Raw genomic sequence first — 12,491 nt, 5'->3', positions numbered from 1 at the left:
AAGCGCAGAGGCTCCGGCGTTCACCGAAAAATCGTTTATTGCATTTAAGAAACGGGGTCTGGCTTTCCACAGGAAAGAACTACGTTTAGACAGGTGCGTTACAAACAGCAGGGTGAGTTAATACGAGAGCCAGAGAGATGAGGAAAGGTTTATTACAACTTAATTCTGCATAATTTAAAAACAAAAATCCTTTAAAACGGTTAGCTGTAATACAAATTCTTTTATAGTAAAAAAAAAAAAAATCAAGTTGCCAGTGTATGCATCCGTACCACACTTCAGAGTCTTGGGCTCCCCCTGCTGATGGGCACCCCCCGCAGCCCAGCCAGGGGGTCAGGACCCCCCTGAGATCCATCAGCCCAAGCAGCACCCAGGTTTCTACAGAGCAAGGTCTAGCACTCAGAGACAAAGCATGATGAAGCTCTTCTAGTTTAAATTTCATAGAAATAGCTACAGCTCTAAACTGGAGAAAGCACTTCTACATCTAAGCACGCCTCATAACATCCTTTGGACACAGAATTCCTGAACTGCTCAGCTCCCTGTGGATGGCTTCAGCTCTATTTAAAAACAACCAACACAAGTATTTTAGAAATCGTTCACAAACTGAAATATTAAAATCAGTCTCTTCATAGATAGTCTATTCTGTGAATTAAGACATACACACTGCATTTCTATTCAGTAACAATCTGAGGAATCTTGAACAGTTCAGGAAACCCACACAGCTTAACCTGGGTTTTCCAATCTCCTGAAAACAGACAAAATCCAGCCAACGGATTGTGTGAAGTCTGTATTTGTTACCTGCCAAAGAAAAAAAAAAAAACACACACAAAAAACAAAAACAAACAAACAAACAAAACCCAAAAAGTGGGAGGAATGGAATAGATTGCAGGCCAAAGCACTGGATTACTTACAATAAAATGCATGTGTCGGTGGTGGTATGTGCAGCACCAAGACCACAAACTAAGAACACCCACTGAATGGAAAAGCTTGTTGGATCAGTGCGCTCCTGAAGCTCATTCTCATGAAAAGCAGAGGCCGGAGGAAACCAGCTGTCAGCCAGCAGGACATTAGCTCCTGGCAGAAAGCCACAGAAATATAAGGCATCTAAATGACTATCCATGAGGTACTCCAAAGTCAGTAAAAAGTTTTTGACAGTGTTCAAAGTTCACCTTCTGCTCATTTTCACCGCTATCATGTTATTCTCCTCAGTACTGTTGTGCAATCCATTTATTAAGTAATCTAGATAGGGATAAAGTTTTCTAGCATAATGTACTCCATAATGTAATCAATTAAAATAAATTGTTTAAGTAGTTCAATTTTATCTCACCATACTCTCTTCCAGTTAACACCAGGATGGCTGCTCTGCATGCCTACAGAAACAGTGTGGATGCACAATAATGTTTGCTCACAGGATTTCTTCTCCACAAAATTACTGTAATCCAGTTAGGAATAACCACAAAAGATACAGAACTAAAAGATTTCAGTATGTAAAAAAGTAAAAACTTTTTAAAACAGTAGTAGCTTCAGTACAAAATTGCAAACATATGTAGCAAAAGAAAAAAAAAAAAAAGAGGTGCCTGTTGTTGAAATTAAAAGTCTATTTAAGAGCAGTTCAAACATGTCACAAACTTTTTAAAGTACATCTCTGAATGATGCAAAGGTTATGGGCTTGCACCAGGGGAACTAGACAGTTGATTTAGGCCTGACCAACATTTAAAAAAAAAAAAACAAACATGTGCACTGGCTTAATAAATACATTTTCAACATGATAAAACTCTATTCACTTGGTTACCAAAATTTACCTACAGAAAGTGATCTTGAATTACAAGGCACAGAGTTAATTGCAGCCTGCAAGTCAAGCCCACACCAAAGGCCTACTACTAAAGTAAAGGCAGAATGTGGTGAATAGAGGTTACCTCACTGAAATACTCCTACACCCTCACAGCCTACAGGGCACTGCGGTAGGAGCCACATCTGCAACAGCACTTCTACAAGTGCAAAAGATGCAAAGACACTCCGGGTAATGGTACTTGGTGAAGAAAAATATGCAGAGTCTCTAGTCTTCTGCAAACATCATGCATAACGTGTGTTTGGTGTTGCCTGCGATCAGGCAATGTTTGGAACTGTGTTGGTTCACTAGCCACATATATCAGTATTTAGATTAACTGCAGTTTATAATCTATGGGTTGCAGTTTGCTAAAGCAGTATCAGTACGAGCATATGTCAGATATACAAAAGTTGCCAATAGTGTCAGCATCAGTTACACCAGACAAAGAAAGGCACATCCTCTTTAAAGAGGGGAATTAGGGCACAAATTGTATGTTTCTAACCACCTAGTATTTTTGTCCATATCATATAAAGCAAGGTCAAATTAACACAACCTTGTTGATATATTTTCTGTTATCTTGCTAAAATGAGTCTTCTTTCTGCCCAAGGAATACACCAGTGCAGTTCTGCATGTGTGGGAATCACAAGAAAGCAAGTTCTGAATTACCAATTGAGGCTGCATCCAGACAAAGACAGCACTGTCAACTTCAGACAACAAAGCCCAGTCCAGCACCATTGGTTTCACACAAAGTATCTTTGAAATATGCTGCTTTCATACCACCAAGCTGTAAGGTTAAGTCTAAGGAAGGTTTCATGCGCTTACTCCTCAGCTGGTCCCGGAATCACACATAAAGAACAGCGCACATCCTGAAAATAAAAGCCAGCTGCCACTCACAAGAGCCGCTAAAGAAAGTTAAAAAGTACGTAAATAGAATAACTGATTACCTAGTAGAGAAGAGGAAACTGTCCAGGTAAACCTATCCACAGACTGGCTAACCATTACAAATTTAACTGAAACCATCAGTGAGTTGCCAGGATGAAAGGTTTCCTGGTTCCTGTAAACAGAACTTCCAAACTTTCTGTCAGTGTTCTCCCAGAAAAACAATAAAGGAATTTGCCACAAAAATCTCAGGTGGTGGCCTCAAGAACATTAAGAAGTGAAGCAATGAATTCCTCAAGAGGGCTGCTATCAAGTCTCTGGGATTCATCAAAGGGATCACACTGAAAAATCTCATTTTGAGAAGTGTCATCCCAACTACCTCAGTCAGTCCAAGAAGGTAACGTTAACTTTATTCTCCGGGTGCAAAGTGTCTTTAGAGAGTGAAATAAAAATTCAGTTTAGAAGATTATGGAAGACTTGCATCTAAACCCCTCTTCCATTTCTCCAATTCAAAAGTATGAAAATTACTCATTTGAGTGATTCATCATTATCCTAAGTTCCTTACATTAGGAGAAATCAGCTCCTGCTTCTATTAATAAAATCATTGCAGGTGGTCCCTGGGTCTTGCTCATTGCATTAAACATGCCTTATGCTAACTCTTCATATAAACAATCACAGTTCACTATAAGGTGAATGTCAGTAATATTTCAGGCATTTTTGCATGTAAACAAATTGTTTTCAAGCTTTAAATTGACAAATGAAAACAACTGGACAGCCAGACCTATGTTCATAAAACAAATGCAATCAGTAAATAAGGGATGGGAAAAGCAGCAGGTACACTTAAAGCAAAGTTATCAGAATTTGTGCTTTTCAGCAAATGTCGTAACTGATGGCTACCTAATAAAGAAGTCTGGCTTCAAAGAAGTCCCTTCTTTATTTTCCTCCACTAAATAAGGACAGAAGCTAAGTGATCCCTGGAGAAGCTGGAGACTGGAACTTTAGAAATAAAGTAGGTATTTGACCTCTCAGTTGGAAAAAAAAAAAAACACCCAACCACAACTGTTCTTTTTCAGTTTCCCTGAAGCAATAAGACTGCAAGAATATTTGTGGCATAAACGATTTCTGTTTAGAGCTGTTAGTGCAAGATGCAAATCTTCAATTTATCTCATTAAAGAGCCCTCCAAGATTCTAGTCAATATCCGAACATCCATCACCCGAGGTAACTACAATAAGACACATTTTCTTGTATTCTTCTTTGTCACAGGATACAGAACTGCACGCACAGCTTCAGCAAACACTTCCCGAACACCCTCCTGATTCAATGCTGAGCACTCCAAATATTTGACCGCTCCAATTTGTTTAGCCAGCGAAGTCCCCTGCTGCAGGGTAGTGGGAGCCAAGCTTTGCTCTTTCAACTTCTTAACTGTTTCCAGGTCATTTCTTAAGTCTCTCTTAGTGCCCACTAAAAGAATGGGAACATTTGGACAGTGGTGAGAAACTTCAGGATGCCATTTGTGCCTCACATTTGCATAGGAAGAGGGGCTACCGATGGAGAAACAGATGACAAATACATTGGTTTGAGGATACGAGAGCGTGCGCAGGCGGTCGTATTCCTCCTGGCCTGCAGTGTCCCAGAGATTCAGGCTAACTGTCCGGCCATCAACAGTCATTTGGGCACTGTAGTTGTCAAACACAGTAGGGATGTACTCTTCTGGGAAGGCATTGGTGGTATAGCTGATGAGAAGACAAGTTTTTCCCACAGCGCCATCTCCAACAACCACGCACTTTATAGTCTGCATTCTTTACCCAGAAACAAAGTCCTGCACAAAGCAAGGAAAAAAGTTAGGAAAAGCACACTCAATTACAGTCATTTCACAGATAAGCTTTAGCAACTGTTTTTAATATTGCTAACGATTTCTTATCACAGCTAAATACATTCAGTGTCTCAGAAGCCATTATATGAAGAACTCACAGGCTAGAAAGACAATAGTGAAATGAAGATGCAATGAGTTGAGCGCTCAGTGACAACTGGCTGCATTCCAACCATGTAAGTACAAATTAGCCAAATTCCCACAGTCTTGCCTTACTGACAGACAGTTTCCCACAGGCAAAGGGACAAGTCCTTAGAGGTACCTGCAAGTAGAAAGGAATTGTTACCTCAGACCTGGAAATAAGATGACCTCTGTCATTTCTAGGTTCACACACACACCTCTGTACATACACACCCTCCAAGATTCACACTTCTTGTCTACATGTCTACTGCCTAAACAGTTTACCACAAAGAAAGGTCCAAAAATTGTATAATAAACTAAGATACCCATTGCTGGGCTGCACTGCTACTGTTTACTATAACAACTCACTCAACTCAGGATCAATCAGACCTCAAGAAACTGCGTTATTTAGAGGACACCAGATAAAAGGTTCAGAAAGCAGCATGTACAAGAAAAGCTGTTCTTTGAAATATAACTAGCCATAGTACCCAGATTAGAATACATAAAGAATTTTTCTAAAGAAGCCAAGAACAGATTATTCTCACTAATCGCTGACAGAACAAGCAGAACTTAATAGGCTTGAGCTACAATAAAGAAAGCTTATACTGAGTGCTAGAAAAATATGTGCTGTAAAAGATCAGCAAACAGCCTTCCTAGGCAGACTGGCAAATTGTAACAGCAGATATTTGATGCTTAAAGGCTTCCCTATCCCCTTCCTGCTATGTGAAGAGTAGGTTTGATAATCAAATGGATATAGCCTAAAACTCAAATCATTCTAAACTTTCAACACATGAACAGCAGAAACTCTGAAAATAGCATGGAACAACTACAAGCAGTCATTTGCTATACATTTGTTGTATGCTGGAGTTTCCACTGCTAGCCTGAACAAGCAGGAACTTGCATCTGCCTTCTCACCCAAATGCCTTTGAGGTACTATCAGTAATCTTCAACTTGCAACCAGCAGCAAATACGCTGCTTCAAACAGAAGAAACAAATAGTGGGAGGAACTATATTGCATACTCCAGAAAGATCACAGCTCCAATACCATCAAAATAGCAAAGGGAACATTAAAAAATGAGCCACAGTGAAGTACTTCAGTTATAGAAGTCATCCCATTCCAAAGCTACAGTCAAATGTAAAGAGAGATGTGTATCCAACTGCATATTGCAAAGGTAATCAGTAAAATGAAGAACAGCACTGACCAGCAAAAGCTGACAGCAGGACTGCATATGTTATTCCAGAACAGTTGCACCAAGATTTTCATTTAACAGGGCTAGAGGGGGGGGAAAAAAAAAAAAGGTAAGGAAAAATACAGGTAAGTTCTGTCAAATTAGAGGCTTCGAAACATTCATTGCATTTTGCAAACCCCAAAGTTGAAACCTCTTTTAACATAAAATGACTTAACACATTACAAATTAAAACATTTTTAGTATTATACTATTAATAGAGGTTGGACACTGTTACTGGCAGAATCAATGCAACATAGTATTTCTGAACATAAAGGGTCTAAGTGCTACAAGCAAACAGTGACAAAAAAGCGTATGTATTTTAATACCATAACACTGTTCTACCTGAAGATGCAACTTGCAGATCACCATCTGCTTTGAGACACTGCCACGCTCTCTCCAGTGGCAAGGCTGCCTTCACATATTTCCAAACCCTGTTTCCCCTTCCCACCCAGGTAGCATGCCACCTCCTCAGCTGTGACCACAAACTGAAAAAGGGTGAGGAGTTGTTTCATCCAGTTTACCAAGTAGGACCACAATCCACTGTGTTGGTACAACCAAGCTAGCGGTAGCATACGGTGGGAATGAATCACGAGGGAGGAACACCATGCGCTACTATTGCTGCCAAAGTATCACTGGACTGCAGTATAGAGAGCAGGTTTTAAAGCTTATTCTTGCTTTTACTTCAAACCACTGAAGTACTAGAAGATGCTGTGCCAAAAAGCGTAGTGGTGACGAACAATTCCAAAGCAAAAGTTTTCTTCCAAATGAACTCTCTAGGCAACAGACCACTATTTTGATCAGTCAATAGCAAGTGACATCATGGAGTAGGTAGAACTAAGTCAGCCTACATGCAATAAAGACTCAACTACAGCAACAAAAGTCTCATGGAGTATGAGATACACAAAGCTTTTTATATGCCCAGGTCCTAAAATAAACAAATTACAAATACTTGGAAACCAATCTCTCCTTAAAACACAAACCACGAGCTCCTCCAAGGGCTTACAGCTCTATGCATTTCTGTCCAGAGCTTTTCACAGAAAGACAGAGTATCCCAGAATTGCATCCCTACCTGCACACAGCAGGCACTCATACCTGGAGGGCTGTCACACCAATACTGTAAGACAACACAGTCAGTTTCATATATTGGTAAACTACAAAGACACTTGTATCCCATACCATCAGCAGCTAGAACAGTTTGATTCAACCTGATTTAACATTTCTAATGAAAGTGTGTTACCCAAAGATTATTTTGTTGGGGCTTTATTTAAGAGGTCATTAGAGCTTTCAATTCAGAGAACAGTTGTGAGGTAACAAAAAAGCCTGGAACACAAATGCTCTTTCACAGCATTAGTATTTTGAATAACCTGACTAAGGCTTGGATTTCAGAAGAGCGACATTTGCAGTAGGAAATAACTCCATGCAAACATGCCAAAGCATCAGGCTAAGTACGAACTACACAAATATAATTAAAAAGCTTGTAGGCTTTTAAGCATGCTTCTCTGCAGGGCTCCTTTAAAGTAGGTTGTCTTAGCTGAAAGGCATCATGTGTGGCATATGCAATACAGAAAAATAAACACACCAGGATACACATGATTTAGTACTGAAACATGAAATTTAGAGAAATTAAAAAAAAAAAAAGAGAGAGCAAGCAGAAAGAAGCTCCTACACTCCAGAAACCTGTATGTTGTGAGCAGGTGTAGTCTGGTTAAAGATTTACATGTGGAAGACAAGGGTTTTTTTAATTTAAGCCACAACCAAGCAAACAATACTACCTCCATCAGGCCTTTTCTATTAAATTCACATATCGCTTTGTTCAAAATGTATAGTCTCTATTTTTTTCTTGTAAAAAATTTGCCTAGTGATAAAACTCTCATAAGATATCAAGAAGCTGGGGTTCAAATTTGCATGGAAAATTCTTTTTATTTCTCAAGCACCCTTGAACTTGGCACTGCATGCTATCTGAATATAAATAGGTGCTGAAAAAAACCATACTCTGAAAACAAAATTACCAACAAACATTACTAAGAGCAGGAAAATGGTTTAGGGTTTGTTTGGGGGGTTTTTTGGTGAGCTTCAAAGGCATTTTTTGGGAAAAGACTTTAGAGAGAAAAACTCCACATACAACAGGTAACAAGAACTGAAAAAGAGAAAAATACAGATTAACACCTCAACACATCCAAAAAAAGACTGAGAATTTAGAAACAGAAAGCCTCAGAACCAAGTTTAAATGTTACTCAGCAAGAGAAAGGAGTGAACAGAAAGTCCAAAGTAGTGAGAGGTAATTTGGGTTGGTTAGTCCTGCCAGAGAAAGGACTTTTGTTACAGTTAAGGTGGAAGATCACCAGAACATGAAGAATTCCAGCAGTTACAGCCGAATGGGAACAATTTTCAAACAATAAAAAAAAAACCGAAACCCAACCACCCCACAAAGTATCGTGCAAAAATACGTAGATGAGGGTTATTTCTATCTTGTCCATCGGTGCCTTTGAATTATAAAACTGGCAGTCCTGTTTGGGTTAGTTTCCTTTTCAGAAGATGCTGCAAAGTCTGCCTTTGCTGCCTGCACACCTGGCACTTCCTTTGGAATGTGCAAGATTTCAATCGACGTGTCGAGACATCATCTGGAGAGCTGCTCTCATTCTGACCTAATTACATATTTTCTGGTATCATTAACACGGACAGCTTGCTCTGCTGTAACCCAGCGGACATTTGCTGGGGAAATTCACTACTTGGATTCCACTCCGCCTCCCCACAAAGCTATCATAAATTAAATCATAGAATAACTTCATGTTGCAGCAAACTTTTTTGTGGGAGAGAATAAAACTTTTAGATCTTCCCTTTAATACTTCTGAAGGAAAGGTCCCTGTCTGCTGAGAGAAGGGAGAAAACAGTGACAGAAAACTGAGAAGAAACATGAACTTGAACTCTTCTGGGGCTTTCTAGATTTACGCTTTTTATACTTCCTGCACTTTGAAAAATTCTTGGCATATTCTTAGCAGGATATGTCTCTGCCCTTATTATCTTAACACCAGATGCCTTTTTGCTAGGTGGATTTTAACTTTGACATTGCTCTTTGATAACCTCATTTTCACAGAGTTTGTCAGGTGTTCTGTATCTCTTTCCAGTCTGGATAGGGTCCCACTTTGGCCAAAAATGAGCAGAAAACACACAAGGAGTTCAGCTAAAATCCCCTGTACTGAGCTGTGTCGTTCTGTTCAGCCACCACCTTTGACCAATCCCTCCCTGTTTTTGCAGGCTTAGAAGCTTGGTACTGCTTTATCAGGAACAAGCAGAAGCAGAAGCTAAGAAATCTAAACAACCTAATTGCTCATCTTTCAGTAACAAAAAGCAGATCAGAGACGATTCACTTTGTCCGCGTGATACATGAAGTCGGGCAGAAACTTTCAACAATGAATTGGGTGGATGAGGCAGTTCTAAGTGTATCCTACTACCCTCACTCATGCAAAGGAGTTGGAAGATTTTTCATGTGTGCAGCTTAGCCACCAGATCTGACAGGGAAGAGAAAGGGCCTCTCAGCAATTTAATCAAGACTATGTTACTATTCCACAACAGCTCAGCTCACTCACCATTGTTTTAGGCAAGCGCCAAACGAATGGACAAGTGCCAGACTTTTAGAATGCATGCCAAGAAAGAGTAAAGAAGTTAAATAGGAGACCTCATCCCTAATATCCTTCAGCAAAGAATGACCTACTTGGATTTCTCAGTGCCTTTCAAAGTTTTCACAGCGCTTTCTGTCCTGCCATTTACCTGCAAAAGAAACAAAACACATGGCAACAGCCTAAGTGGCAGCAGGAGAAAAAAAGTCAAGAAGCCAAGACAGATTTCAGCAGCAGAGCAGGAACTGTGCAATCCACGACCCAGAGCTCCATATGAATAGCAGAATCAAGGAATCTTGCTTTTTCCAGAACTCTGCCTGGAGGTTCAGCTCCCATGCACGTATTACTGATGCCTAACAAGAGTGCAATTCTCACCACTCCCTCAGTATGAATGCTAGAAAGGCCTTACTCCTTTTGCCACAAAAAGTTGTTTCAAGGAAATAAAAGAAACCACCCAAAACTTTTCATATGATGTTTTTAAAACCTCAAATTAGCTTAAAATTGGTTTATCAATTTAAAGATTTTTTTTTTTTCAGGAATGAAACACATATAAGTTTTACCATGTAAGCAGTATTTCTTAGGCAACCACAGTGAAAACAAAGTGGCCTGCATGAGGTAGGTATTTGGGCGCCTCAACCACACAAATCTCAGTACATTAACATTCTTACTACAGGCACTCAATACTCCAAATTTATAGGAGAGCAACAATACTAGTGACCAAATATCAGTGACCTTAAATTCCATGAATCCAAGATTACATTTATTGGATAAAGTATGTCCAAAGGTCATTAGAGCAAGCTTGTGAAACAGCTGCACAGCTGTGAAATAACACCAAGGTGCAGCTGCACAGTCATACAGCAACTAAAAACTAGGACTTCAGTAGATATTCGAATCCCCAGTATATGAATGTGGCATGTATCCTGCCATAATCAAAAGCTGTAGAGTATTAAACTTGATTTTCCTCCTGCAACCACATGCAGAAGCATGGATTCGTCAAGACAGGTACCCTTCAAAATTTATTTAAACACAAGCAACCCTGACACACTTCGAGGGTAAGCGCAGTAAACGTGTAAGACTAGGAGCCAGGTCTGCAGGGTTCTATGCCCAGATCCACCACACAACTCCTGAGTGACACCCAGGGCCTCTGCAAGATGCTTCTATCACAGTCAGTTCATAAAAAGAGCGTAACATATGTCCTTCCTACCTTTTATAGATTCTGGCAAGGCCTTATTCATTACTGTTAGCTAAAAGAAAAGAAGACAGTACCTCAGACATGACGTTCTGTGAAGAGGCACAGTAAGCCTACTGCAGAGTGAATGACAAATCCATCCAAAGCATCCCTGACTCCTATTTGAGGTGGAAAAAAACCCTGTTATTTTATCTTCCTATCATGTTTTGTCACCTGGCATTTATTGGCACTCTAAACGCTTTTTAAGAAAAGCTGTAACAAAGCGATTTTTGTATTTGAAGGGCAATGTGTATACCAGGAAAAATCTACGCTTTTTCCTTGAGAAAAAAGCCTACACATGCTTTTTATTCTCTTAGATTTCTGCTCCTCTGCCCCCAAATCTCACTGAGGGGTTAAAAAAAAAAAGGCAAACCACCAAACAAAAAAATGCACTTGATCCATCAATAACAGTTTTCAAAAGTGTCTTTAGATAGTTTTGATACAATTAAAACACAAGTTCAACCGTGCACTCTGTGTATTGTATCATGGCTTGTGCAGTACAATATTGCAATATTTGCCAGTCTAATTTGCATCAAGTATTGCAGTTCTAAAAAGTGAGCAGAAGTTACCAGTGGCAAGGAGTCTCTCAGCAGTCTATCAGATTTACACATACAGGCATAGGAAAGTAAAAAAAAAAAAAAAAAAAACCAAACACAAAAACAACACACCTCCTTTTAAAAGTATAGATCTTTACATGATACCAAATTGAGTGAAAACACTCTGGACTCAAAAAGAATCACAGCCTCATCAGTTAATCAAATCAAACTGCATATTCAGTTTCCTCCTCCTAATTGCAAACCACATCTTTCATTGTTTTTTCAAGATCTCTGTAAGGTTCTGTCTAAGAAGAAGATTTAAAAGTGTCTTTTTTATGGAATTATTAAGCTAAAATGCTAAATACGTCTCATAAACTTACATTCCCTATAAAAAAACTTGTGTGCAGCTGAACAGTGGCAAACTGGCCAAACAGAGCCTTCATGCTATGTATTTTACATTTGACACAGAGGAGAATGTAAGCTTTTTAAAAAAATCAAAAAATAAGCTTGGGACAAAGAGCACACAGCTAATGATGCTGGAGCACCACACTCCAGCGTGGGACACATGTTGCAAGAGTAGGGTACACATAAAGAACAAAAGCATTTAAAGCTTTTTTTATAACTCAGAGTAAACATGATGGGAACCACAAGTGTTTATAAAGAGTAAACAGATACTGACTATTCATTGGTTCTTTGAAAACAAAAAAAAATAAAGAACAAAGGGACACAAAATCCCCAGAAAGAGGGAGGTTCAGAAGAAATAAAAAGTAGCATTGCTTCTCAGGGTTTGAGGTTAAGCTATGAATTTCTCAGTACAGGATGTTACAAATACTGAAAGTTTACAGGACTCAAGAAGAGAACCATTAAACTTATGAAAGATAGCTCTGTAGTGGCTGCTGAATGCGACAGTACCTGTGACTCCTGAAACCCCTGTGCACTCAGAATATTTTAGGTTACTACCTGGCTCTACTCCTCCTGAGGCAACAATTTATCAGTTTTTAGAGAGCAGATCAAATACGACTATTCTCACATATCCCTGTAAAGGAAAATCCACTCTCAGCGCTGAAACAAGAGACCTTAGAAAAATCTAACTCATTATATGCCAACCTTTTATTATGTCCGCTGGGAGCAGAGGTCGCCTTAAATGTGTCACGGTACTCCTAATGCGGATTAGCATCAGCCTGAC

The 12,491-nt window shown here is 39.4% G+C and overlaps 1 protein-coding gene across 1 annotated transcript; it reads right to left on the bottom strand.

Annotated features, from left to right (window-relative positions):
* Window positions 1-3,409: 3,409 nt before the first annotated feature.
* Window positions 3,410-5,970, bottom strand: RHOG (ras homolog family member G). The gene is made up of 2 exons (XM_010294124.1): window positions 5,898-5,970; window positions 3,410-4,524 (listed from the first exon to the last, which is right to left on the bottom strand). The coding sequence occupies exon 2, from the start codon at window positions 4,501-4,503 to the stop codon at window positions 3,928-3,930; it is 576 nt and encodes a 191-aa protein (XP_010292426.1). The 5' UTR covers window positions 4,504-4,524; window positions 5,898-5,970; the 3' UTR covers window positions 3,410-3,927.
* Window positions 5,971-12,491: the final 6,521 nt, after the last annotated feature.

Source organism: Phaethon lepturus, unplaced genomic scaffold (genome assembly GCF_000687285.1).
Source record: "Phaethon lepturus isolate BGI_N335 unplaced genomic scaffold, ASM68728v1 scaffold35009, whole genome shotgun sequence".
In the NCBI taxonomy this organism is placed as follows: domain Eukaryota; kingdom Metazoa; phylum Chordata; class Aves; order Phaethontiformes; family Phaethontidae; genus Phaethon; species Phaethon lepturus.
The sequence above is the reverse complement of the archived record's forward strand: the minus strand, read 5'-3'. Positions and strand labels throughout refer to the sequence as shown.

Excerpts from the sequence above, each read along its gene's own strand:
- RHOG (XM_010294124.1), bottom strand. The coding sequence starts at position 4,503 with ATGCAGACTATAAAGTGCGTGGTTGTTGGAGATGGCGCTGTGGGAAAA.